Source organism: Ovis aries, chromosome 5 (genome assembly GCF_016772045.2).
Source record: "Ovis aries strain OAR_USU_Benz2616 breed Rambouillet chromosome 5, ARS-UI_Ramb_v3.0, whole genome shotgun sequence".
Classification (NCBI taxonomy): Eukaryota; Metazoa; Chordata; class Mammalia; order Artiodactyla; family Bovidae; genus Ovis; species Ovis aries.
In genome coordinates, this window is record NC_056058.1 from 44,492,983 (window position 1) to 44,520,336 (window position 27,354).

A 27,354-nucleotide genomic window follows, 5' to 3' on the forward strand; every position below is an offset into this window, starting at 1 on the left:
AGAGAGCTGGGGAAGGAGCTGTCTGGTAGCCAGACTCAAGCCTGTTCCAGATGTTGCCTCTTCCTTTTAAGTTTGGCAGATAATTGGGCTCTGTACCCAAGAGGAGAAACAGATGCCAGCTTCAAGTTTCAGAGAAAACACAGGCCCCATCCTCCTCCCATAACCACCCCAGCCTGGAGCAGACCATGAGGAGGAGTACTACGTGGTCCCTCACCCCTGAAGACATGCTCTTCACAGGGGATGGTCTATCTGGGCTCTGATGGCCCCGGGTCTGCAGGGCTGCCGTCTGTCCTGATGCTCTCATGCTGGTCTGGCCTCAGCTCCAGCCTAACCCAGGCCCAGGGCTGGGCATGCTCAACTCCCAGTTAACCAGAAAGCCCCTCAAGGTTTTCATGAGTGTGCCAAGAGCTCAAGACACAAGTAGCTTTTGACACCAGACAAAGTAAGAGTCTGGTAACAGGGCCCCTGGTGTTGAGGGTGGGTCCGGCTTTAGGGGTGTGTGTGTGTGCTAGCTGCTCAGTCGTGTCCAACTCTTTGCCACCCCATGGACTGTAGCCCTCCAGGCTCCTCTGTCCATGGGATTCTCCAGGCAAGAATACTGGAGTAGGTTGCAATTCCCTCCTCTGGGGGATCTTCCTGACCCAGGGATCGAGCTTGAGTCTCCTGTATTGGCAGGCAGATCATTTGCTGTCTAAGCCAGCTTTAGGAAGAGGAGTTAGATGGCAGCTTGAAATAAACCAGAGGGAGTAGGTTGTAACAGCCAGGACATTCTGCAGGTGCTTGGTGAAAGGGACTGAGTGGGCAGGGACAGCCCCACCAGCATCCCCAAGGCAAGCAGGCACCCTCAGTCACCTCAGCAGCCAGAGCAGGATTACCTCCTCTCTGCTGTCGCCCTAACGTCACCAGGTTAACACTGTGCAGATACAAACAAGAACTTTGCGTGCATCCTCTCATTCCCACCTCATAGTAAGTCTGTGCCTCTTACTGTAACCCCCATTTCACAGATAATAGATTTCACAGCTTAGGGATGTGAGTGAGCTGCCTAGGCCATAATGAGGAAACAGCAGCTCTGACACCAAGGTCCATACTCTTGACCACCTGGTTCCGCTGCCCCTACCAGATTCTACTGGACAGCATGGCATCCCAAGTGGTGCCGCAGGCTGGCCGGAGATGTCAGCTCCCTGCTCCAGAGCTACTTGGTCCCAGGTGGGCCCTGCAGCTCAGGCACCCGAGCATCCAGACCCCTCCTCAACTCTCCACCAGGGTGTTCTGACAGGAGGCCTGGTCCAGCCACGTCAGAAGAGCACTGGGTGGCACCCCATCACCATGCCTACAACTGTGTGCCACCTGTCAGAGAAGGAGACAAATCCTCCAGGGGAGCCTTCAGGTGACAACCAGACAAGCAGGGCGGCTCTGGTGAGCAGGCTAACACACATCCTCCAGGAAAAGTTTCCTGAAGCCTGATCTCAGCACGTGTGTTCCTGCATCGTCACCGCCTTTTCCTGGTTTGTACCTGCCTCTGGACAAAGCTTCTGAGGGTCGGGGGAGGTCTTGCTCTGGCTTGATTCTCAGCACTGGACACAATGCAGCTCTCCTGAGGACCTGTGGAATGGGTGGCACTTTGCTCAGATGCCGTGTATTGGAGTACAGTGTCTGAGCCCGAAGTCACATTAGCATTTCCCAACTCTGGGAAGAGGCTGGCACCCAGTGGGTGCATTCTGAAGGTGGCAGAGCTCTTTCCTATCCCTCACAGGGCTGGTTGGCACCATCTCCCTGTCCAGGTCTCAGCTGATTATGTCTCCTCCTCAAATAAAACTCTCCTGGGTCCGTTCACCTCCAGGCCCCCAGGCACTGGGGCTCCTTGGCCTACTTACAGCCTCCACAGACCTTGGCACAGTCAGGAGCCATCTGGGTTGGCTGGCTCTTCCTTTCAGACTAGAGCATGAGCTCCATGGAGCAGAGACGATTTCTGCCCCAGCCACTCCTGTGCTCTGGAGCTAGCACATGTAAGCATGTGCAATGTCTGGGAAAGGGTCTTCTGTGAAACAGGAGCAAACAACAGAGCAGAAAGAGACCTGGGCCACCTCCGCTTCTCTCTCAGGGACCAAAGCCCAAGTTCTGAGCAGGCAGATGGGCTCCCACAGCCCAGCCCGAGGGGCTCAGGACGGATCACCTCCTGAGGGCAGTCATGGGGGGGCGGGGCGCAGCAGAGTCCAGATGGTGGAGTGCAGCAATGCTCCACTGATGCGGCCCTGAAACTCAGCTCCTGCCCATCAGACAACCGGACACAAGTGACTAGCAGTGATTGAGTATAGCGTCGAGGGCTCAGGACATCCCCCAAGGCCCCCATCACACAGACCAGATGACAAGTCAGGGCCCTGGGCAGTGGTCACTCCAATGACTCAACACTGTGTGTAGACAGAGAAGATGGCTCAGATTCAGCTAACTATAGCTCTTCTGGAAGGACTTGGTAAAATTTCAAAATATGTATTACTTTTTAATACACAGGGGTTAACATGGCTAACACCAGAGTAAGGATTTGCCTTGAGTGACTTGCCCAGCTCTAGGGGGACTGCCCTGATCATTCCCACCCCACTTTGGGACCACTGCTGCACCCATGACAGTCAGAGATGGGCACAGTTGGGGGGGTTCATGGTCAAGGTGCCCGGCCCCCATGAGAACAAACCTGCTGACCTGGCCCTCATGTGGGCTGCACTCAGTTTCAGAGCCAACCAGACGTAGACAAGGAAAACATAACAGACTTTCTGTGCAGCACAGACAGTTGTTGCCTCAAACATGATGGAGCAGCGGTACCCCCCCACCAGTGCCCTGCTAACTAACAAGAGGAAGCTTGATGGAAGAAATGAAGCTGCTGCGGTACCTGACCTAATGAATGTGTGTGACCATCCCAGTGTCATGCCTGTGCCAGGGGCATCACAGGATTCGGGAACCAAGAAACACAGGTTGGCTGGATTTACACATTGTGTCAGCTTTCCCCACTGTGCTCAAACAAAGTCCCTTTGGATCTCACAGCCGCCTGGAGTTGGTGAAGCAGGGACTGTTGTCTCCAAATGAGTTGAAAGGAAATTGGGATCCGGAGAGGTTAAACGACTCTCTCTGGGTCACACAGCATGTAAACTGCCAGGCCAGACCTTAAAAGTCTCCTCTGGGTCCTACCTAGCGAGTTCTCCCCTGGTCTCCCTGGCTAACTGCCAGCATTACATGTGGTTTTCCTGGGTGTGACACTTATGTTCTGGGCTTCTGTTTCCTCATCTGCATAGTGAGAAGAACCATGCCTATGTCATGCTACCAGGCATGCAACCTATGAGTCTCGGACAAGCACAGGGTCCAAGTTCCAAATATGTGCAAAGGCCTCACAACTAGAACCCCAATTACTTTTTATGCCTAGACACTTTTACAGAACACAAAAACTCTAGAACCCTCATGGTTGTGAGGGGAAGCCTTGGTCTTGTCTTATCAAGAGCCCTGGGAGAGCAGGAAGCAACCCAGCCTCGTCTTGCTGAGCCAGTCTCTCCTTCTCTCTAGAGCTGCCCTCATCTGCCACTTGCCCTGATGATGTATGGAGAAAAAACTGGTAAAAGCATTACAAAAGGACAGCAGGATGTGTCCCTTTGCAAGTACTTCCTGGTTATATGTGGCAAATCTGTGTATGCCCTGAGGTTGGTTTCCTCAATACTAAAAATGGCGGCCAGGGTTGTTGGGGGGCAGTGGGCGTGAATCCTGCCCAGATGACCTCCCACAGTTGCTATGGAGTCACCAATAAGACCAACAACATTTTATCTGGGAAAAGGACCAAGGATTCTGCCCCTCCCCTGACCCTGCCACCTCGCCCCAGAGGGATGGCTGATTCCAAGACTGGGAAAGGGAAAGGTCAGGGGGAGATGACAATATCCCATTTTGTTGGAAAGAAAGGAAATGTACAGAGAGTGATGGAGAGGGGGAAGAAGCACATAAAAACCAGCCTGAAGATGCAATTTGAGACAATGTGACTGAAATAATGAGTAAAGACATGACAGTACATAACATGTTAAATTCTAAAAATCCACGAACCAGCACGGATAGAAAAAAGAGGAAAGAAGGGAAGGTCAGAAGGAAAGCTCTTCTTAGCAGAAGAATGCCAACTAGTAAATGTAGGAGAAAGGACAGCAATAGAAAAGCCTAACCACCCCAGTGATAACAGGTCACTGAGGAACGCTAAAGCCATGGGCGAAAGGCTGCGATCCAGGATGTGCAAAGGTGCAGACACCACCCTAAGCCAATGACCAAAGCGAAGGCCACCCGTGACAGGACAAACCCACGGCAGGTGCCTCCGGACGCCATGCCAGAGAAGGACTCAACATCACTCATGGAATTCTCCTGCCAAAACATTTAACCTGAATCCAAGCCTGAGGCCATCACAGATTCAAGGGCATTCTGCGAAATATCTAGCCTATGCCCTCCAAAAACATCCATGTCATCAGAGATTTTTTTGAAAAGCTAGAGAATTTTTAAAAAATAAACCTAAAGAAACCTGACAGACAAATGCAATGTATGACCCTAAAATGGATCCTGGGTCATGAAAGAAAATAGAACAAAGTCATAAAGCACGTTACTGGGACAACTGAGGGAATTTCAAAGCAGACATCATTATAACAGGTGACAATCAAACAGGTAACAGGCAAAAATAAACGTGCACACGTGCATGCACGTGCACCCACACACACAGAGCGGAGAGAGAGAGAGCAAACGGGGCAACGTGTTCACAGACGGTGCCTCTAGGTGAAAGTGTTCACGCACTGTTCTCGTAACTTTTCCACAGGTCTGCACATTTTCAAAATGGACGAGCAAGGCCCTCCCACTCCTTGGAAGCTGTGTGTCCACAGCGACTCAGGCACACTCACCTGTCAGGTACTCCAGGACGGCGGCCATGTACACGGGCGCCCCCACTCCGATCCGGTACTTGGGGTGGCCTTTCTTGATGTACCGCAGCATCCGGCCCACGGGGAAGATGACTCCCGCCTTGGCGGACCGGGAGGTTTTGGTGGACTTCTTCTTCCCACCCCGGCTGGACATGGCGGTGGCCCTGGAGATGGATCAGCAAGTACACTGTGGAGGCAAGAGAACGCTTGGGTCAGGATTACTGGGGACATCTCCCCTTTCCGCACACCCTCAGGGCCGTGGAAGAAACGGGCTGTGCCGGCAGATGCCACCACCTACAGTCACGGAGCCCTGCGAGCCCAGTTTCTTCATTCCATCCATGTGCTTCAGCCCTGGAAAAAAGAATGGCTTAGCTTTTCACATTTTATACCATGACATCAATTTTATCAGCCACTTCCATTTAAACGTTACTCTGACAATGACTGCTCTTAAGTGCCTTGCCTTTATGCCACATGATGTAAAAGAAAATGGGGTTTCTTGGCTGAGATCTATACGCTTGCTTAATAATTGTATTTTCATACACTGGAGACCAGCGCTGATAAATTTGCTGAACACTTGATAAAAAGAAAACTATGTCACCTGCCTCTACAATGAAGATGTTAAGTCAGACAGTTAGGTTCTTTGATGAGAGCAGCCTCTCTCCCTTGCAGTCCTTTATCTGTGAGAGGCAAGAACTGCTCACAGGAGTTAAGTGGGCAGCCAGGTTGGAATATAAGGCCTTCTGAGCACTTCCTGACTGCTAGTCAGGCCTGTCCTCAGAGAAGAAAGTCCTTCCTTCCTTCCCCGACCCACTCACCATCCAAAATGCCCCATACCTCTTGTGGGGATCCAGGTCACCACTATCTTAACCAAATAATCACACATTTGGTCCTGAAAAGGTCTTCCCACCGCAGGCCACACTCTAATCCATCTACTCTCCACTGGCTGAGCTGTCTCCGTGCACACAAATCTGAATATGCTGTGGTACTGTTCTTAAGTTTTCCCTGCTGCCACAATTCCCAAGATGCAATCAGAAACTTTGGCCTGTCATGCAATGCCCTAGAAATCTAGGCCTGCCACACCCATCAAGCTTTACCTGTGCTTCCTGAGGTCTAAACGCAAACACGGGGAGTACCCCCAAATGTCCTCCTCCACAGCAGTCATGCCCTTTAGCCAGGACCTCCTTTATCCTTCGCGCTTTCTGCCTTCTGCCAACCCTCCCGCGTGCTCCACCCTCTGGGTTCCTATGTGCTTCATACCACGGCACTGACGTGCACACACACACGCTCCCCGCCCTGTCTCTCTCGTCTCACCGCTAGGCCTCACAGCGCTGCCCCTGACTGCAGTCCCGGCGCAGCACCACACCGCAAGGTCACAGACGCTTACTAAGAGCATCGAGTCATTCATGCATCCACTTCAGGAATCACGCCTGGGATGGAGACGACAATGCACAAGGCAGGTGGGGTCCCTGTTCTCCCAGAGCTGGTGGGCAAGAGAAATACTACATAACCCTCATCATTCAAATGGGAACTGTGAAAGGCCAGTGCAGGGTGCTGCGGAAGGGGCTGTGAGAGGCCTCAGCCTGTTCCAGGGCACCAGACAAGACTTCTCTAGAAGACACAGATGCTCACACCACCGAACCAAGTGGTCAGGTCTCCCATTTACTGGTAAACTGAGGCCAAGCTCCACAGTGTGTGGGCTCCTCTGGCTCTAACAGTCCCTATCTCTGTGACGACAGAAGTCACAGAGTTAGGAGTCCTTGCTCCTGACACCTGACCCTACATTCAAGATATACATGGTCCATACCTAACATCAGTATGACCCGCAAGACCAGCCTGGATGGTCTGCCTGACGGAGATGGCCAAAACAGCAGAAGGCAGAATTTCTGGGTACGCTGACAGGCCCACCAGAATTAAGGGGGCTCAAGGCCTGTGTGATGAGAACCCTGTATTTCACCCTGTCAAGGGAGGTACCAAGTCTTAATTGATCATTGATTGCTAAAGAGTCCCAGAAGGGTCTGGTTTTTCTGAAACAAATAGTTGGCTCCACTTCTTCTGTAATGAGCTCTGTTTTGAAACATTCTTGGCAAACAGGTGCCCACGCTCACTCTGAGCAGGAAATGGTATTTGTACTTGTGTGTGCATGTGTTTGTAGGGAAGAGTTGTATCTGAGCTCCCAGCAGTCTTTGGCTTTAATACAAATATGTTTCACAGACCTACCCCAGACCTTTGGAGCGAGAGTTTTCCCCTCTTCCAGCAGGAGAGGCCAGTGACCAGGGATGGTTTATGCAGCTCAGCCCTGTTCTTCCTGGTGCACAGACTCCAGCTCCGTCTCTGGGTGGACCTGCCTGGGTATGTTTAGGGCTGACTTTGTGGGACTCGGACAATGTCCTGTCCCAGACAGGAGCCACTAGCACCCGGAGACCTGACACACCTCGTCTTCAAAAGTAACGTTCCTGGAGATCCCTCTGACTCAAGCCAAGAGTCTTTAGTCAACAAGCTGGTGACTCCCGGGTCCCTATCCCAGCGCACACCTGGCTGCCGAGCCCCAGGGCTCTGTTCTGACTGCCCTCGGCAGGGCCTGCTTTTAAGTCCCTTGTGAACTCCTGTGGGTTTCTCAGCCCCAGCGGTGGCAACATCATGCATCAAGCTACCAGTCAGCAGCCAGTCTGTCCCTGTTCCTCTGCCCACCTCCACAGCTCCCAGTCATTAGCCAGGCTTCGCTGAACCCACTTCCATAACTTCACAAGCCTCTTCCCTTCTCTTTGCCCTCCCTGCCTTGGTTCAGATCCTGTTCCGTGCCTGTTCTCCACACCACTAGTCTCTCTCCATGGATGCCAGAGGACCTCTGCCACTTTGCTGGTTCTCCAGCTCCCCAAGCCAGCCACAAACAGCATCCTTTACTTCTTCAGCACTGCTTCCCATCACCCCTGTCTGGCCTCAGATGCCCAAGTTGCCCTTGACTTCCTGACCTGTGAAGCCATGTCCAGAATGTTTTTACACATGCTGCTTCTCCTGCCTGAAACACCCTTTTGTCCTCTTGCCAAACCTGAACTGACGCTCACACAACCTCTCTTCTCAGTCCCGACCGTGGACTGGATTGTTCACTGCTCTGTATTCCCACAGTACATACCCTGGCACCTCTATGTGTGCCTGCCTCCCTAGCTCGACTCACCTGGGAGCTACTCCATGCCAGGAGCTGCAGTCATCTGCAGGTCCCCCGGTTCCAAGAAAGACCTTAAACATCTGTGCTTAAACGCCAGAGCCATCTTCAGGTCTCATTCAGAATCAGACTCCTTCTCTGATAAAACAGCCCTGAGTCTTCATTCCCTCCCCAAGGCTGCCCTGAGAAAGTTCTGTTCCTTGCCCCTCCTCACGTTCTTGCTGCACTTCTAGCAGTAAATCCCCAAGCTGTAGCCACAGCTATGAAAGAATTCTAACAGAGCCACGCAGCTTCATGATATCCAATAATGTGTGGTGATTTTAAAAACATCATTTGGAAAATCGCCTTGTAGTGGTGCAAACTCCAGGTAAATCCATGAGTGTGGCAGGTCCATCCTGCTCTTCAGAAGTCTAGGAGACAAGGTCGGTTATGGCCAAGCACCAGCATGGGGAGGCAGGGAGGGAAGAGTAACTGTGACAGAAGTGGCCGCTGGGCACTGTGATTAATAACTTGAGTGCCAAAGTCAGACTAACCCAATTCAAGTCATAGTTCCACCACTGAGAGCCTATATATCCTAGGTCAGCTGCTGTAACAAATAAGCCCCTACGTCTTATTTCTCACTTGGGGAAAGTCCGTGACTGGGGTTTCTCTGCAGGATGATCCATGGATCCAGACTCCTCCCACCCTTCAATGCACAATTTGGGGTTACCACTGGAGGTAAAGGGTCATGGAGGAAAATACCTGGGGGCTTTCAGAGGCCAGGTCTGGAAGTGGAGCACACCACTCCTGATCATGACCCATCAAGTAGAGCATGGTCACATGGCCACCCCTACTGCAAGAGAGGTTGGAAAATGTCCTCCAGCTATTTCCTACAAAGAAAAGAGGAAACAGCCAGTCTCTGTAACCTGACAAACCAACTGGAGAGCTGACCCTGAAGCCAGGGTCTGAGTGACCAGTCAAAGCCTACTTTGACCCATGTCCTGCATCGAGCCTTTTCTGAGAGGTGGACAGTCCTTTGTGATGCAGAAAGCGGCTTCCCATGCATTCAGCTTCTCATTGGGGCACTGACCTTGTTCACAGGACAAACAGCAACAGTACCCTGCCAAACTGACAAAACTGTGTCCTTCCTTCCTGGATTCATCAGCCAGGAGAGCACCCCATTCAGCAAACCAGAAGCCCTCAGCCCTGCGGAGGGTCCCACATGCTTTGAAGACAATGATAGGTCTTCAGGCAACCCTGGCATCTGTTCATTACTGAACATTAGGCTTGACGGTTATCAGGTCAGGAAATGAAGATTTTGTGGCTGATCCTGAAGGGATCTCTGTGGTCTTTATCTCTGCAACTCCTCCAACTATAAATCAGTCACAATAGACATGAACCTTGTTTGCAGAAACCCAAAGTTCATGCAGATACAGGGGCGGAGGGGCCTCTACAGAGAAGAGCCAGGCTCAGTGAGAAGCACGTCTTTGACATCAAGCCCCTCAATGATCAAGACGTGACAACGTGATCTGTCCTCAAAGCACAGGACAAGTGAGATGCCTGGCTGTGAGGATCCTGTGAATAAGACAGACACGAAAACAAAGGGAAGGGGCAACAGAGGCAAGGAGGGCAAAGGGTCAGCCTGCCACACTGCTGTTCTCCTCGCCCACAGGGCAGCACAGCCGGCTCCTCCGTGTGCCGCAAACCACCTTCATCCCCACTGCCGCCCTTCGGGACACGCCGCTCACTCAGTGTGCAACACTCTCCTGCCCTCAGTCGGGGGCGACCCTGCCTAGTGGATCCAGCGTTTCTCTGATGATGGAGATTTATCAAGGAGCTCCCTGCTCTGCCTCTCTGCAGTGGCTGAGCAATGTGGCCCCCAGTTCTAGTCTAGTGTGGAGCAGCCCCATGCCCAGACTCTGGCTTTGTACAACAAGACCCAACAAACTCTGGCCCATCTTCCCTATACCAGCAAATGAGGGCTCCACCAGGCTGAATCACTCTATTCACTCAGTAGACATTCCTGCAGTGGCCCCTGAGTCCAGTGAGAAGTCCCTTTCAATGAACCTCAGCCACCATTGAAATACGTGCAATTGCTTTTCAGTCATATCTAAAAGGCTCTCTACAAGCAGTTTCCAGCCCTTCCCTGACTGTCACTCTAGATCCAACTTATACAAATATTCTAAAGCCACCTACCCCACTCCTAGCACTTGTTACACTGTATCACCACTGCCTCTGTTCTTGCCTGTCTTGATGGGATGGACCAGGCCACTCTGCTCACTGACTGTATCTCTTAGAACCTACCATCCTGCCTGGTTCCTGAAAGGCCCTCAAGTGCTAGCTGGGTGGTAACTGATAAGTTACAGTGGCTGGGGGCTCTCTTGACAAAAATGAGGGCAGCATTTGCAAGGACCACAAGACTCAGATGTGGCAAGTGAGACACCAATCTGGGAGCTTCTCTGGGACCATTCATGTGGGAGCCCAGACCCATAAAATTCAGGAAGCTTGTAAGGGCTACCCTGGGGATTCCCAAGAACGGACCACCACCATTTCCCTGATGGCTGAGGTATGAGCATGCAGAGACCTTCGGTGACCATCCTATGATTCCAGCAATCTCCCTTTCTGCCGTTAAGACAAGCACAGTAACACAGACCAGCGGAAAAGACTTATGTTCCTGACCTCTGTCAAAGCTGCCGCCTAGAAAACTCTCAAATAATCAGGGCACTCACGAAACCACTGGAATGGTCAATGGTAAAGTCTTTTATTATCTAAGCAATGAATATGTGCCTATTGATCTTGAACAAAATATTGATTAGAACTGCTGGGGGGCTGCTGGTCAGACAGCCCTATCTCTGGCCCCCGAGGATGGAAGAATCTGAGCTATCAGCGCTCAGGTCACTGACAGGGTGAGGACTATCCCATCCATTCCCAGCCACTGGATAAGTGCCCACATGTCCACATGCATTTGTCACCTTTCCATCAACTCCAGTCACGAAGACAAACCTGAGACACTTAATTCTGAAGTGCAGGACACTAATCCTGTTTACAGCATTCTCTTCCGTTTATTCCCATCATACCAAATGATTAACGGTGACACTGCTGTCATGCCCCCAGAGGCATGTGGATATACTACACAACTATCACTCCCAGAGGTGGGGTTCACAAGATTCACTCTGATTGGCTCAGAACAGAGACTTGCTCTGGTACTTTGGCCAATCACGAAAAACATCTCTCTCCATTCATAAAACACTATACCATAAAATGAAAGGGATGATTAAAGAACTTACGGTCCATCCTCAGTGAACCAAGGGATTGCAAACAAGAAGAAAAGGACAAACTGAGATAATAAATAAACCATAACCAAACACTTTGTTCCAGCAGATTTTACTCTTCTCATGTGTCAGGATTTTAGTGGTGGGAAAAAAACAAAAGCCAAAATGAAGAGTGTTATTTACTACAAGTAGGAACGGTTAGCAGGAAGGCAGCCTGGGATTAAAATGTTCACCTCTGCAAATCCACTCTGTGGTATGCATCCTGAGCAACACTCAAGGAACCAGCACTACATTTCAACAGTTAGTATGGCACTCCCTGCCTCCTTCGCAAGGAAATTTTCTTTCAAACCTCCTCTCCCTGTTAAAGGCTGTGCCAACTAGGAGACAGTCACCCCAATGGAAGGCCATCAGAGGAAAATGTGAGCTGCAGTAGGGCAAGACCCTGGTCAGGCTTAGCATCTAGAAACTATTCAATGTTTGTTGAACAGATAAAAGGCATCTTCCTCCTATCCAGAGCCTTCGCAGGCTTATTACTGTTCTTAGGAAGAAGTTTAAATCCCTCAGTGTGTTTCTGATCAGGATCCCCCTCTGTGATTTGGTCTGTTTGGCCCTCTGGCTTCACTAGTTTCCCTCTAGAATCACGACATCTTGAGCCTCTGGCAGTTCCCCCATATGAACTCTATTCTTATTGTTCTCAGACTTTGCACATGTGGGCCAGGTCTCAAACACTTGTCCCCACCTGCCCTCCTTTGCCCAGCCAACTCTTACTTGGTTTTTCTGTGCCTAGTAAGGGCTTGCCCCTGGCTAGGTTACTGTCCTGGGAGCTGCTATGAGAGCTACTGTGGCTTCCTGCACTGACCTTGCAATGGCCACTTGCCTGCCTTCTGCTCCTCCTGTCAGCTTCCCAAGGGTAAGAACTCAACATTTTTTTTTAAACTACATATCAGTTTATTAACAAAAGGATATAACTTGGGAACAGTCAGATGGAAGAGATACATACATAGGGCGGTCCAGGGAAGGGCATGGAGCTTCCACGCCCTCTCCAAGTATGCCACTCTCTCTAAATCTCCACTTGTCTATCAACCTGAATGCTCTCTGAACCTTGTCCTTTGGGGGTTTTACAGAGATTCCATGCTTCCCTGGTGGCTCAGAGGTTAAAGCATCTGCCTGCAATGTGGGAGCTCTGGGTTCAATCCCTGGGTTGGGAAGATCCCCTGGAGAAGGAAATGGCAACCCACTCCAGTAGTCTTGCGTGGTGAATCCCATGGACGGAGGAGCCTGGTGGGCTACAGTCCACGGGGTTACAAAGAGTCGGACACGACTGAGCAACTTCACTTAACTTCACTTCATGACTGACCAAATTACTGGCCACTGGTGATTGACTCAAGCTCCAGCCCCCTCCCCTCCTAGGAGGTAGGGGGACGTGGCAAAACTGGACATTTTCTTCATCCAGTTCTGTCCCCAGTGCCTGAGCCCCCCGAAACTTGATTCCCAAGAAATATTCCCTGAAGACTGCAAGGCACTGATCTGGCAGGCTTGATCCAAGCTAACAAGCTATACAATTCTCTGGAATGAAGAGCTAATCACTTGGACTCACACATAAGAGCTGAGGTGGGGCCCAACGTATTTCTAAACCTACAGAACTCGGGAAGGACCCATAAGACAGACATGGGCCCCATTGACCTCTGCCCTTTCCCAGCCCATGTGCCAAGAACAGGGCTCTGAAAAATCTGACACAAATCCAAGGGCACAATCCAAAGAGAACTAGAAGCTGCTGCCATTCTGATGAATACCACATATAGATTCTTGTTGGGTTTTGTCAAGTTGGGCTGTCAGTTTGGGCTTTTATTTAAGTAAACCTCCTTTAAATGGCTTGGGGTAGCATTAACTTAGAAGATATTAGAAGTGGGTCCCAAAAGTCATGTATGTAGTCCAAGCCTCTCTTTGAAATAAGAGGTGAAAGGGTCTTCCAGAGATCTGCTATCTGGAGGACCAGAAAAAATGGCAGCCTGAGATATACCACTCTCTGACCCTGGCCCACTGGGATAGACCAAGCCAGTGACTTATAGTTGTATGGAGTATAGAATGTCATGTGTGATGGTCTAGACAACTCAAAGTTTAATAAAACGTAAGCCATCCCATCCTCATTCTAAAGGCTCTGCCTCAAACAATTTTCACTTATTTAACCCCCTCCCTCCTTCTAAATACCTTTATCTAAGGATCAGTATTAACAATGGTAAGAGATCAAAACAGTAACAAAGTGGAAAGATTTCCTACTCTCCTCCTAAAAATACAGTAAATAAGATTTTAAAGTCTTGAGGATTTAGGAAAAGAGGAAGAAGGAAAAATAGGTTGAAAAATACATCTCTGTTCATTGGGGAGCCTCTTGTGCAAGACTGAGATGCCATTGCCCAGCTTTGGTTAGTAGTGTACATGTATTAATTCCAGGTGCAGCAAAGAAGGGTCCATTTCAGAGCTAATAACTCCTCTGAAAGCAGACCAGTAATCTAAAGGTGGCCCGGAGTAGGTGGATTCCATCTAATTCACAAATAGAGTCTCCCACTCATTTTAATTTAAAACTGTTCAAAATTTCCGGAGTCCTTGGAGCAGGAAATCTTGGAACAAAGCACTTTCCCCCTCTTTAATGATGAAACCTCAAACCACATAGGTAGAAGAAAGAGAGAAGCTAGCAGGAGCGCCCCTCTAATTGTCTATTCTTATACGCTGTTTATTCGATCATTAAAGTCTTACAAGGACTTCGTGGTAACTGTAATTGTTGAATTTAAGGCTTGTCTCAGCTCTGTGTCTCTTACTTCCACACTCGGGAAAGTATCTTTCCCTAACATCTTGTCTAAAACAACGTTTCAAGCAATCTACTGACAAGATCCTTCCTGAGTGATCTGTGGTCCCTGCCGTAGTGCAGATGGGACGCGCCATCCCGCACACCTGTTGTCAGGCGACATGACCAGCAGCATCCTGCGCACTCACCTCCTCTTTCCACCCCACCCCCCAGCGAAAGACTTCCCTCCTGGCCTTCTCCACTGGAAGAGCCTACAGCCTTCTGGAGTTACCTTGGGAAAAAAACAAACAAACAAACAAACAAAAAACAAACACCACCTCCCAACCACAAAGCAAACAAAAGGCTGTTCATAAAAATGAGAGGGCAGCGGGGGTTCCTGTGGCCCCTCCCCAGCCAGTCCCTGGACAAACCCCTCCCCACCCCGCCTTGGTTCCAGTCTTGCAACTACCCCCCAAACCCCCATCCCACTCTCCCAGCACACCACCCAGACGCCTACACCACCGCCACCTGGGGCTCGAGCCCCACTTATTGTGCCCTGGGCCGGCAACTCGCGAGCGGGCGGGCGCCTCACCAAGTACAACTCCGCGCACAACAGCTCCCGGGCGCCCAGGCCCAGGCCGACCGGCTCCCGCCGCGACGCCTCCCCCGGCCTCGAGTCCAGCCCGCCCGCTGCAGGACGGGTCACCGGGGCACGAGCCGGGGCTGTCTCCTGCTCACAAAAGCGCCCAGGCGCGGGCAGGAGGACGCGGTTCTAGGACAAGTTGGCTTCCGGGTTTGCTTTTTGAACAAAACCAAAGAGGATCCCGCGCGGCCCGGGCAGGGCCTGGGAGGACGCCGTGCGCGCGCGAGGCCCCGGCGTGGGCCGCGTTGAACCCAGCTGCCCGAGTCGGCCGTGCGCCGCCAGGTGCCCGCCAGGCCCGGCCGCTCCCATGCACCCTCGGCCGGAAGAGCGGGGCAGCCGGACCCGGGCGGCGGGGACGCGGCGCGGCGAGGGGGCCCAGGCGGCACTTACGGGGCGGCTCGGCGGCGGCAGCAGCAGCAAGGTGTCCGGCCTGTGCCCTCTCGGCCGCTCGCGCCTTTTCTCTCCGCGCTCCTCGCTGGCCCGCCCGCCCACCTCCTCGCTTCCCGCCTGCGCGACCCGCGCTCGCCCCCTCCGCCCGGCTCCGCTGCCGAGTGAACTGGAACCAGTCGCCGCGGCCCCGGGATTCCCACAATGCACAGCGCGCCGCTCGTCACATCCCATCCCGTCCGCGCGCGTCCGGCCACCCCTCCCGCGCCACCTGGGCGCCCCAGCCTTGACCCCAAGCCAGCAGCCGCGCGCGCGCGGGGGCCCTCCGTGCTGTACCTCCTGGACGTCGGTGGGTTAGTTTCCCGGCCGCACGGCGGCCCCAGCTCTGGTCCTCTGTCACCTGGCCTGGACGCCACACGCAGGGTCCCGCCCGAGCTGGGGACTCGCCCTGAGCTAAGTCCTGTGAAAGGTCGGGACCCTGGGTAGAGGCGCTTCTCCAGCGCGCGTCCCAGCCTGTGCGACTAGAGGAACGCTTATTGAGCGCCTACTGGGGCGGGCGAGGCGGGGGGGGGCTTTTCCTGCCGATCTCTAGAAGCCTTCTCATTAACGCAGGGACGGAGGCAAAATTAATGTTATAAGCAAGGATTTTTCCCTCCCCAACCAATGCAAACCTCCCTCGCACCTCAGAACCTCCCGCTGTCTTTGGACCCAAGCCCTTATCAAGCCTGGTCTTCCCCACGACCAACTGCTGCGCATCCGGCTCCCCTGGAGTTCTTCCCAGTGACCCCTAGAAGTCTGGATTGATTTGCTTTGTTGCATGGAAGCCGTTTACTTAGATTCAGCAAATGTTCACTCTTGGACCCAAGTTGAGATTTACTAAACAGTGATTCTCTTATCATCACACACATTTTTGTTTGCTTTTTAATTATTTTCCCTTTCCCTTTATTTTTAAAAATTAATTTAGTTTTGACTGAGACAAGCAGAAAGAGGGGCCCGCTGCAAAACCCAACTTGTATTTCTAAATTGGTTTTTGGCCTTAAGACCTTAGTGACCCATCCCAAGTTCTAACGTAAGAGCCCTCCGGCTCCTCCTCCTCTCCCCTCCATCTACCGAAGGGGGAGGGGGGAGGCATTAGACCCAGCTGAACCAAATTTAGATAACAATACAGACCCTGCAGAGTTGTTCTGAGACTGCTGAGTTGGTGGTGGAAGATTATGAGTCATTAATGACCACTCCCTTCCCTCAGGTTGCCCCAGTAGCAGTGGTGGTAACCTCCTCCCTTCACCACGATGCTTTACACTCTACTTCAAAAGTCTGCAAAGCAGTGTCCAATACATGCCATTCATTCATTAACTCAGTTAACTACTGTGGTCATACTTTGTGCCATGCACCAATTTGGGTGATGAAGATGAAGCAGTGAATAGAACAGGCAAAAATCCCTGAGCTCCAGAAGTTTGCAGTCTAGCTGGTAAAGAAAGATAATAGGCAAAAGAGGTGATGTATCAGATGGTGTAAATGCAATACAGAAAAATAAAGCTGTAACTGGCAAGAATCTTTTGTATTCTATTACAAGTTAATCACTAAAGGAGTGTTGCCTATAAGCTTAAATTATACAAAATGGCCCATTTCTTAACTCAAGGGAAATATCCTGACCAGGCCCACCTGTGAATGGCTTCTTGGAAGAAATTAACACATCCTCTTTCCAGGCTGACTAGAACCAGGAAATGTTTGACTTTACTCCCTTCCCTTTTAGTATAAAAGAAGCCTGAATTCTAACTCAGGCAAGATGGTTCTCTGGAGGCAAGAGTCCCCCATCTTCTTGGTTTTCTGGCTTTCTAAATAAGTCGCCATTCTTTCTCCCAACAACTCATCTCTCGATTTACTGGCCTGTCATGTAGCAAGCAATATGAGCTTGGGCTTGATGACAAAGCAAGGAAGAGGGATAGAGGTATAAGTTGGGATGGGGCTTCAAATTTTAGAAAAGGCCTCATGGATAAGGAGACATTTAAGGAATTGAGTGAAAGTGAAATTCACTCAGTCGTGTCTGACTCTGCGACCCCACAGACTATACAGTCCATGGAGTTCTCCAGGTTGGAATACTGGAGCTGGTAGCCTTTCCCTTCCCCAGGGGATCTTCCCAACCCAGAAATCAAACTGGGGGGTCTCCTGCATTGCAAGTGGATTCTTTACGAACTGAGCTATGAGGGAAGCCCAAAGAATTGAGGCAGCAAGCCAAGTGGATATCTGGGGGATTGGGGTGGGGGGATATTCTAAGCACAGGAACAGCAAATGAGGCAGACAGAGCATCTCTGAAATCAAAGTACAATGAGTGTGTTCACAAGAAAAGATAATGTGTAACATGATAGAGGTACTCTATGTAATCATATAGCAGTATATAAGTGTAACAAATCAACAGGTTGTACACCTTAAACTCACACAATGTTATAATGTCAATAATATCTCAACTTTTAAAGTGTGAGGTTGTTGTGGAATGAGTGAAAGAATTACAGGAGATGAAACTGAGAAATGATGATTCTTCGGGTCTAAAAACAAAGCATTAAGGATGTGTGAGGATTTCCCCATGGAAGCTGCAGAGAGGTCTCAGAAGAGGGACAGAGACACCACCACCCACCTTTGCTCTGTGCTTCCCTTCTCCCTGGGGAGGTCCCTCAGTTCTACCAGGGCCAGCTACCAGGTGAGGCTTCTGTGGGCCACAGCGAGTCAGGAGGATGCCAGACTCAGTAAGTCATTCAACAAACACTTGCTGAATGCCTGCTGTGGACCAAAAACCCTCTAGGTGCACTGCCACGCTGCCTAGGTTCTGGTCTGAAATGTAAGCAGTCCAGTACTCCCGGAAACCTTAACTGAAGAGACCAACCGGGCTGTTGAAAGCCCAGGCATGTGCGGAGAGGGGGAGACACCTACAGTCTGCTGGTGCCCTAGTCGCGCACAGACCTGAGGCTTCCTCTTCCCCAGGTCCTTAAGTGATGATGAAGGCCAAACACACAGCAAGATTGTCTTAGAGATCTGCAACGCTAGTGGACCAAGAAGTAATTCGTTCACCTCGACCCCAGCTTTGGTCTCTAAGTTGGTTTCCCTGGTGACCTGGAAGTGGGTCAAGCCTACAAGACTGGTTTTTCTTTCCATCCTATTGCACATTCAGTTCAGTTCAGTTCAGTTCAGTTACTCAGTCGTGTCCGACTCTTTGCGACCCCATGAATTGCAGCACGCCAGGCCTCCCTGTCCATCACCATCTCCCGGAGTTCACTCAGACTCACGTCCATCGAGTCCGTGATGCCATCCAGCCATCTCATCCTGGGTCGTCCCCTTCTCCTCCTGCCCCCAATCTCTCCCAGCATCAGAGTCTTTTCCAATGAGTCAACTCTTCGCATGAGGTGTCCAAAGTACTGGAGCTTCAGCTTTAGCATCATTCCTTCCAAAGAAATCCCAGGGCTGATTGCACATTCACCACGTGTCAAATCAGATATATCCCACCATTTCTGTTTCACAACAGCCCCAGCAGGCACACTATTTGTGGGACATTTCTATCCCCATTTTACAGATGAAGGCACTATAGATTTGGAAAGCTATGAAACATCCTGGGGATCAGAGAGTGGGTAGGCTGGCTGCTGCTGCTAAGTCGCTTCAGTCGTGTCCGACTCTGTGCGACCCCACAGACGGCAGCCCACCAGGCTCCCCCGTCCCTGGGATTCTCCAGGCAAGAACACTGGAGTGGGTTGCCATTTCCTTCTCTAATGCATGAAAGTGAAAAGGGAAAGCGAAGTTGCTCAGTCGTGTCCGACTCTTAGCGACCCCATGGACTGCAGCCTACCAGGCTCCTCTGCCCATGGGATTTTCCAGGCAAGAGTACTGGAGTGGGGTGCCATTGCCTTCTCCGGGGTAGGCTGGCACTGGGGTTCAAATCCAGGTTCATCCAGGACCTGAGTTTTCATGACTCAGTCCTGAATAAAGCCCTTCTAGGGGTGCCCTTCCTCCACACCCAGTATCCATCCTCCTCGTGCCGCCACCCCTGCCCCCGGAGTTCAGAGTGGGTCTTCTTGTCCCCACAGTCATGCACCACTGTCCTTGGGTTAGAGTCCTTACCCCTCCAGAGCTGACCTTGGTGCTATCCTCGTGCCCCTCATCCCTCCACAGTGTGCCACTTACAGAACTCACTGGGAATATTGTCCCTGGGAGAAGTTCAAGATGCCCTCTCTCTTCCTCTCTCCCAAAAGCTCCACACCCCTTTTCTCTTCCCTCTAATTTGTTTGTCCTGTTTTTCCATGTCGGTGGCATGCCCTCTCCCCTAGTCAGGTTCAGAGGGTTCCATCAGATTTTTTTCCTTACAATTGTAAAATAAATGCATGCTCACTATGTAAAACTTGGAAAACAAAAATGCACAAAAGCATAAAAATCACCGTTAAGTATACCTAGAAGAAAGCCACTGCTTCCTTTTCAGTCTTTGTAACCATATCTAAAGTGAAGTGAAGTCGCTCAGTCGTATCCGACTCTTTGCGACCCCATAGACTGCAGCCTGCCAGGCTCCTCTGTCCATGGGATTTTCCAGGCAATAGTACTGGAGTGGATTGGCATTTCCTTCTCCAGGGGATCTTCCCAACCCAGGGTTCGAACCCGGGTCTCCTGCACTGTAGAGAGACGCTTTACCGTCTGAACCACCAGGGAAGTCCTTATCTACTTAATAGTAAATGTATTTGTGTTTCTATTGCATTTAGGACTCGTCACCTGCTTTTTAAACTTAATTGTCCTTTATAAACATTTAACCTGTTGTAGGTATTCTACAATAGCAGTTCTCAAAGTATTTGAAATTGAAAACACCTTTACTCTCTTAAATTACTGAGGACTGCAAAGAGCAGTTTTACATGGGTTGCATCTGTCAATATTTGCTCTATTAGAAATTAAAACAAAAATCTTAAATATTAACTTATTCATTTTTAAATGTTAATCTGTAAACAAGTTCATGCTAAACAATGTATTTGTATGAAAAATGACTATATTTTCCAAACAACCAAATTTTAGTGAGAAGAGTATCACTGTCTTCCAACTTTGCACATTTCTTTAATGTCTGTTTTAACAGAAGATAGCTAGATTTTCATGTCTTCTGTATTCAGTAATTGCTATCTATTGTTTTAAGTATATGAAAAACTACAGTCTATATAAAAAATACAGATATGTATTTGGGGAAAATAGAGGATTTTAATAACCTTTTCAGATAATTTTGGATATTCTTATTTTATACTACTCCAATACCCCAAAAGTAGTAGTTTCTTAAAGGTTAATAACAATATAGAATCTGAGACCAACTGATTTGGTAACATCCATTAATCTATATTTTTATTATTTTTAATGGATTTATAATCTATCTTAATTTTTATCCATTATTTTGATGGACCTTTTAGCAGTGCATGATTTGATATACTCACTCATTGGTTTGTGTCACGCGAGTGTATGTTCCTCGGTAGGTCTCCTGGGTTTTGGAAAATAGTGGTTCACTGAGTTATACAGATCTCCTAATCTTCCAAATGTGAACTCCTTTCATGGTATAATCAGAAAACCACATTTCTGATATCCTGGATATCAGCAGAGGTTTTTAAGTACTGAGAAGTTTCCAAGTTCATGGTGGCAGATAAAAATTTCCCAATACTGTAATTTTTGGTTGAAAGTTCAAATTTATCATTGGCAACATAACATCACCGTTACTTTTCTTGAAGTGACAAGTTCATTTCATTCCTTTTCAAGAAAACATCCACCATGTTCTCAGGGCTGCATTGTGACTTTCCTGGGCCTCAGGCATTCTTACCTTCTTGGGCTCATAGATGGCAACAACGACCCTGTATGCAAGACAGTAAAAGAGACACAGATGTGTATAACAGACTTTTGGACTCAGAGGGAGGGGGAGAGGGTGGGATGATTTGGGAGAATGGCATTGTAACATGTATACTATCATGTAAGAATCGAATTGCCAGTCTATGTCCGACGCAGGATACAGCATGCTTGGGGCTGGTGCACGGTGATGACCCAGAGAGATGTTATGGGGAGGGAGGTGGGAGGGCAGTTCATGTTTGGGAACGCATGTACACCCGTGGTGGATTCATGTCAATGTATGGCAAAACCAATACAGTATTGTAAAGTAAAATAAAGTAAAAATAAAAATTAAAAAAAAAAATAAAAAATAAACAACAGCAACAATATATTAAAAAAAAATTAAAAAATAAAAAATAAAAACAAAAATCCTCTAGCAGTGGTGTAAAGACAAGTATATTAGCATGAAATATACAACTGTGTCTAGTGGGGATTCCAGCCTGGTACACACCAGAGTCTGAACAGTTCAATCACAGTTCATCTGTCAGGCAGGCTCACCTTAGCCATAAGGAATACAGCCAAGGCCCACATGACTTTATGGGACCATGAAAGTGTTCCCATTTCTTTAAAATCAGAAGAAGAAAATGAAATTCACTTCTTTTAGATCAAATAAAATATTTTAATATACAACATTCATATATTTGTCCCTATGCCAACACAGTTGTAAAATAGAATCTTTATATCTTTTTATAAAGGAGGGGGCCTGCAAAGACAAAAGTGCCTGGAGCCCATGAAAATATTAACATAGCCCTACTGTCCATCGTCGTTTCAAGTAAAATGGTGTTTCTCGAAAAAAGCAGCTAGTTTAGCCCACAACTCAATCACACAAATGCTCTTCCTTAAGGCAACCATCCTAGTTTGTTAAATAGCCGACCGTGAAAAGTGAAAGTGGTTCAGCCATGTCCTACTCTTTTCGACCCCATGGACTGGAATTCTCTAGGCCAGAATATTGTAGTGGGTAGCCTTTCCCTTCTCCAGGGGATCTTCCCAACCCAGGGTTTGAACCCCAGGTCTCCCGTATTGCAGGCGGATTCTTTATCAGCTAAGCCGCAAGGGAAGCCCAAGAATACTGGAGTGGGTGAAAGTGAAGTCGCTCAGCCGAGTCCGACTCTTTGCAATCCCGTGGACTATAGCCTACCAGGCTCCTCCCTCCATGGGATTCTCCAGGCAACAGTACTGGAGTGGGTTGCCATTTCCTTCTGCAGGGGATCTTCCCGACCCAGGAAGTAATTCACATATATTTCTCATGTGGTCACAGAGAACATTTTAAAATGTAAAGTATGTCCTGAAGGGTCGAGATCAATAAAATTAGTAATTTTTACTGCTTTATTGTGGAGAAGGAAACAGCAACCCACTCCAGCATTCTTGCCTAGAGAATCCCCACGGACAGAGGAGTCTGGAGGGCTGCAGTCCATGGGGTCTCAAAGAGTCATACATGACTGAGTGACTAAACAACAATTGCTCTATCAGGGACATTCTTAAATTAACTACTGTTTTGGTTTTTTTGTTTTTTTGTTTTTTTTTCTGGCAGTGCTTGGCAATAAAGGATAAAATGATTATTAGTACAGTTTGGTGTCATTGCTGATATGTGCTAAGTCATCAGCAGTTTTACCCACAATTGTTTTTGCACCACTGGTGCAAACACTAAGACAATGGAAAAGCTAAATATTGTCTTAACATTATCACGAAAAGTTTGAATTTTGTGAACCCCTGCAAAGGGTCACAGTGACTTTCGGCGATCAGCAGACCCCATTTTGGGAACCACTATTCCAAACATCCTGGGCTGTACCATCACTTAGTTAACCAATTATTATTGGTTATTGCTCTTGTTACTGTTTTTCTTTCAGGCAGTTTTGCATTCTACTAGAAAAACCTGATGCAGGTCCTTAGCAATACATCTTAGTGCACATCTGACGGCTGAAGGTTAATTCTTAGAAGTGGAACTGCTGGATCAAAGATCCACAGTTTAAAAGCTTTAATGCAGGTAGCCAAGTGGCCCTCCAGAGATCCTGGGACTGGGCTGGCAATGGGCAGGACTGAGCATTCCTGCATTTTCCCAGCACCTCTTAGCCCCACCCTGACTATTCTCCAAGACCTTTGATGATCTGAGAGTCAAATGGTGGGGTGTCACCATTTCCCTGGTTTAGCTTGACCTTATTTGTGACCTTATTTGTGGGCAGGGAGAGGTCTCTAGCTAGTTCCCAAGCTTCTGATCAAGCCAAGGGGTGGGTGTGGGTGTGTGGGTGTGGATGTGCACGGGCACATGTAGCAATCCCAGAAAAGAAAGAAACTGCTCTCCACCACCCTCTGCCTCCACAAGCAAACAGATGCACCCTTTTCCACGGAACAGATGCACCACCGTCTCTTCCATTGGAGCCTTTCTTCCTTACTTGATTACTTCAGAGATAAGTTGTCTCGCTTTGATCTGTAATTAGCGGCAACATCTGACTCTTATCCCTGTTCTCAACAATCCCCACGCCCTCCTGTCTTTGTTAAGCAGTTAATGCCTTTCTCTAAGAGAAGTACAGGTGAATATTTACCCTTGATTGAAAGTAACAAAGGCATCAAGGAAAACCATCCTGTGGTGTAGGAGGGGCTGTATTACCTTTTTCCTGACCTACAGACAACTCAAGATTTAAATATTCTCCCACCCACCCCGAGGTTAGAGCTGGATTGAAAATATGGTTTGAAAAATTCATGCTACCTGAAGAGCAGTGGTGCTCAGAGACCTTGGGGGGTCCCTGAGACTCTTTAATGGGGTCTGTGTGTCAAGACTACGTTTATAATAATACTAAGGCCTTATTTGCCTTTTTCACTGTTGACATTTGCACTAATAGTACAAAAAGCACTGGTGGGTAAGACCATGTCTTAGCACAAATCAAGGCAGTGTCCCAAACTGTTAGCAGTCATAGAATTCTTTAACACACACACACACAGTTTCACTTAAGAATTAAGTGTCTTTAAATGAGCAGATTTAAAAATTTTGAAAGCTTGTGTCTGCCACCATGAGCTTAACAGCTGACAACTTCCCGAAACTTTAGAACCTTTCTGATAATTTCGCTGATGGTATTAAGTAACATAATTTTCTGTATTATAAAAATCTGTTAACATTGGGGAAAATCTTAATTATCTTAGAGATATATAATATAGTACAACTTAGTGAACTAATATTTTCCAAATGACTAATGTATGATGTTACAACATTATGCATTGGTTTAAAAAAATCCATCCAAAGTGAAAGAAAAACCAATGGGTTTAATGGCACAGAGGATGAAAAGTCCAGTGATATGTTTTAATATCACTACCTTTAAGAAACTACCATTTGTTGAGTTTGGATGTAGAATGAGAGAACAGTATCTATAATTATCTGAAAAGGTTATTACTGGGTTGGCAAAAGAGGTCTTTCAGTTTTTTCTGTAACATCTGATGGAAAAACCCAAATGAACTTTTTGGCCAACCCAATGTGATACTCATCTTTCGACTACATTAAAAACAAAACAGAACATTGCATGGGAAAAGAACACCACCATAATAAAGTCAGAAGACAAATGACAAACTAGAAGAAAATACTGGCAAAATATAACACATGTAAGTTATTATCCTTATCTTAATCTCCTTAGGCTGCCATAGCAAAATACCATAAACTGGGTGACTTCAATAATTCTCTCAGTTCTGGAAACCGGGAAGTCCAAGATCAAGGTTTGGTACAGGTCAGTTTCTGATAAAAGCTCTCTTCCAGGTCACATGGCCACTTGCTTTCACATGAATTTTCCTCTGTGCACGTATTCAGGGAGGGAGGGAGGGAGGGAGAGAGAGAGAGAGAGAGGGAGAGAGAGGGAGAGAGAGAGAGAGAGAGAGAGAGAGAGAGAAAGAGGGAGAGAGAGAGAGAGAAGTTACTCTGGTGTCTCCTGTATAAGGACCCTAATCCCGTTGGATTAAAGCCCCATCCTTATGACCTCATTTAAACTTAATTACCTCCTAAAGGCCTTACCTCAAAATATAGTCACATAGGGGGCTTAGAGCCTCAATATGAATTTGGGGGCGGGGGGAAGACAAAATTCCGTCCATCAGTTCAGTTCAGTTTAGTCACTCAGTCATGTCCAACTCTTTGCGACCCCATGAATCACAGCATGCCAGGCCTCCCTGTCCATAGTAGTCATATAAATGTGTCTTCGGAAAACTGGGGGAGAAGATTTAAAATTCTCTTGAAAAATGCTCAAATGATACAATCAATTAACAAAAAGAAATAAAAATGGTGCTTAGACTTCTCTGGTAGTCCAGTGGTTAAGAATGCACCTGACAAGGCAGGGAACTTGGGTTCAGTCCCTGGTCTGGGAAGATTCCACACGCTGTGGGGCAACTAAGCCCATGTGTTGCAACTACTGGAGCCCACATCCCCTAAGCGTGTGCTCTGCGAGACGAGAAGACGCTGCAATGAGAAGCTCGTGCGCCACTGGAGCAGTCCCTGCTCACTGCAACTGCAGAAAGCTCATGCGCAGCAGTGAAGATCTAGCCCAACCGAAAACGAATAACTTTTAAATGGTGCTTAAAATATGAAAAGGTGTTCATTTTCACTCACAAGAAAACTATAAATAAATATACACCTAGATATTTCTCACTTATCAGACTAACAAAAGTTCAAAAGCTTGAAACTGCATTCTGTTGGCACAGCTGTAGGAAACAGGCTCTCATACATTCCTGGTAGATATACAAACTATTACAGACCTGTGAAGGGAATTTTACAATATTTAATAAAAGTATCTCTGCATTTACCCTTAACCAAGCAATTCTGCTTTTAGAATTTACCCTGAAAATGCACCCCAGTGATACAAAAATGCCTGCTCATGAGATTTTTCACTGCTTCATTATTTCTAATTGCAAAATATTGAATAATATCTAAGTATCCAAGCATATAAGATTGGTTGAATCAACTGATACATATACATAGTATACACTACACACTGTACAAATTAAGGATGAAGATCTCTATGAACTGATCATGGGGTGATTTCCAGGAGATATTGTTAAATGAATAAAACAAAGAGCAAAGGAGCATACATAGTGTGTTACATTTTGTATAAGAAAGAAGGAAAACAAAGAAAACATACATGGGGGCTTCCCTCGTGGCTCAGTGGTAAAGAATCCACCTGCCAGTGCAGGAGACATGGACTCAGTCCCGGGCCCAGGAAGGTTCCACATGCTGCAGAGCAACTAAGCCCGCACCACAACTGCTGAGCCCCTGCTCTGCAACGAGAGAGGCCACTGCAGTGAGAGCGCACACCACAACTAGAGCTTAGACTCTGCTCACTACAACTGGAGAAAAGCCCACACAGCAATGAAGACCCAGCATAGCCAAAATAAAGTAAAACAGTTAAAGGAAAAAAAAAAACATACATATATCTCTACAAATAGAAATGAGCATGCATGCCGACTTAGTCGTGTCCAACTCTTTTGCAACCCCATGGACTGTAGCCCGTCAGACTCCTCTGTCCATGGGATTTCCCAGGCAAGAATGCTGGAGTGGGTTGCCCTTTCCTTCTGCAGGGGATCTTCCCCACCCAGGGATCAAACCCATGTCTCTTGCATTGGCATGCAAAGCATTTACCACTCAGTCACCTGGGAAGCCCACATAGAAAACACAGAAGGGATAAACCAGAAAACAAAGAACATATTTACCTATAAGGGATAATGGGTAGAAAGCAAGGGAGATGGATAAAATTTCTCTGAGTATATTTTGCACACTTTTGGCTTTTGGAAGTATGTTAGAGTTCTATATACTCAAAAACTAAAATTATTATTTATTAGAATGAACAAGGAGAACATTTCTAAAACTGAAATCAAACTAATACCAACGAACTCAATTGTGCTCCAAATGAATACTATAATCATACTGAATGCAGATGGCAAAGAAGCAATCAACTTTCCATGGTGAATCAGTGGTAAAGAATCCGCTGGCCAATGCAGCAGATGCAGGTTCGATCCCTGGGCCAGGAAGATACCCTGGAGAAGGAAATGGCAACCCACTCCGGTATTCACACAATTGCACTCATCTCACATGCTAGTAAAGTGATGCTTAAAACTCTCCAAGCCAGGCTTCAGCAATACATGAACCGTGAACTTCCAGATATTCAAGCTGGTTTTAGAAAAGGCAGAGCAACCAGAGATCAAATTGCCAACATCTGCTGGACCAACGAAAAAGCAAGAGAGTTCCAGGAAAACATCTATTTCTGCTTCATTGACTATGCCAAACCTTTGACTGTGTGGATCACAATGAACTGTGGAAAATTCTGAAAGAGATGGGAATACCAGACCACCTGACCTGCCTCTTGAGAAAT

At 48.0% G+C, this 27,354-nt stretch overlaps 1 protein-coding gene across 14 annotated transcripts in view; it reads right to left on the reverse strand.

Annotated features, from left to right (window-relative positions):
- LOC101104574 (core histone macro-H2A.1) overlaps positions 1 to 15,688 on the reverse strand; it is an 81,638-nt gene extending 65,950 nt beyond the window's left edge. For 10 of the 14 annotated variants that reach the window (XM_027970262.3, XM_027970260.3, XM_042250545.2 and 7 more), the window contains exons 1-2: positions 15,143 to 15,310; positions 4,902 to 5,106 (exon numbers count right to left, since the gene is read on the reverse strand). In XM_027970262.3, coding sequence (XP_027826063.1) covers positions 4,902 to 5,073 — 172 coding nt within the window. In that variant the 5' untranslated portion in view covers positions 5,074 to 5,106; positions 15,143 to 15,310. Of the gene's footprint in view, positions 1 to 4,901; positions 5,107 to 14,701; positions 14,886 to 15,142; positions 15,311 to 15,475 lie in introns of those variants that run through there. The other 4 variants (XM_060415756.1, XM_042250543.2, XM_042250542.2 and 1 more) reach the window with 2 other exon arrangements.
- Between the last annotated feature and the right edge of the window lie 11,666 nt (positions 15,689 to 27,354).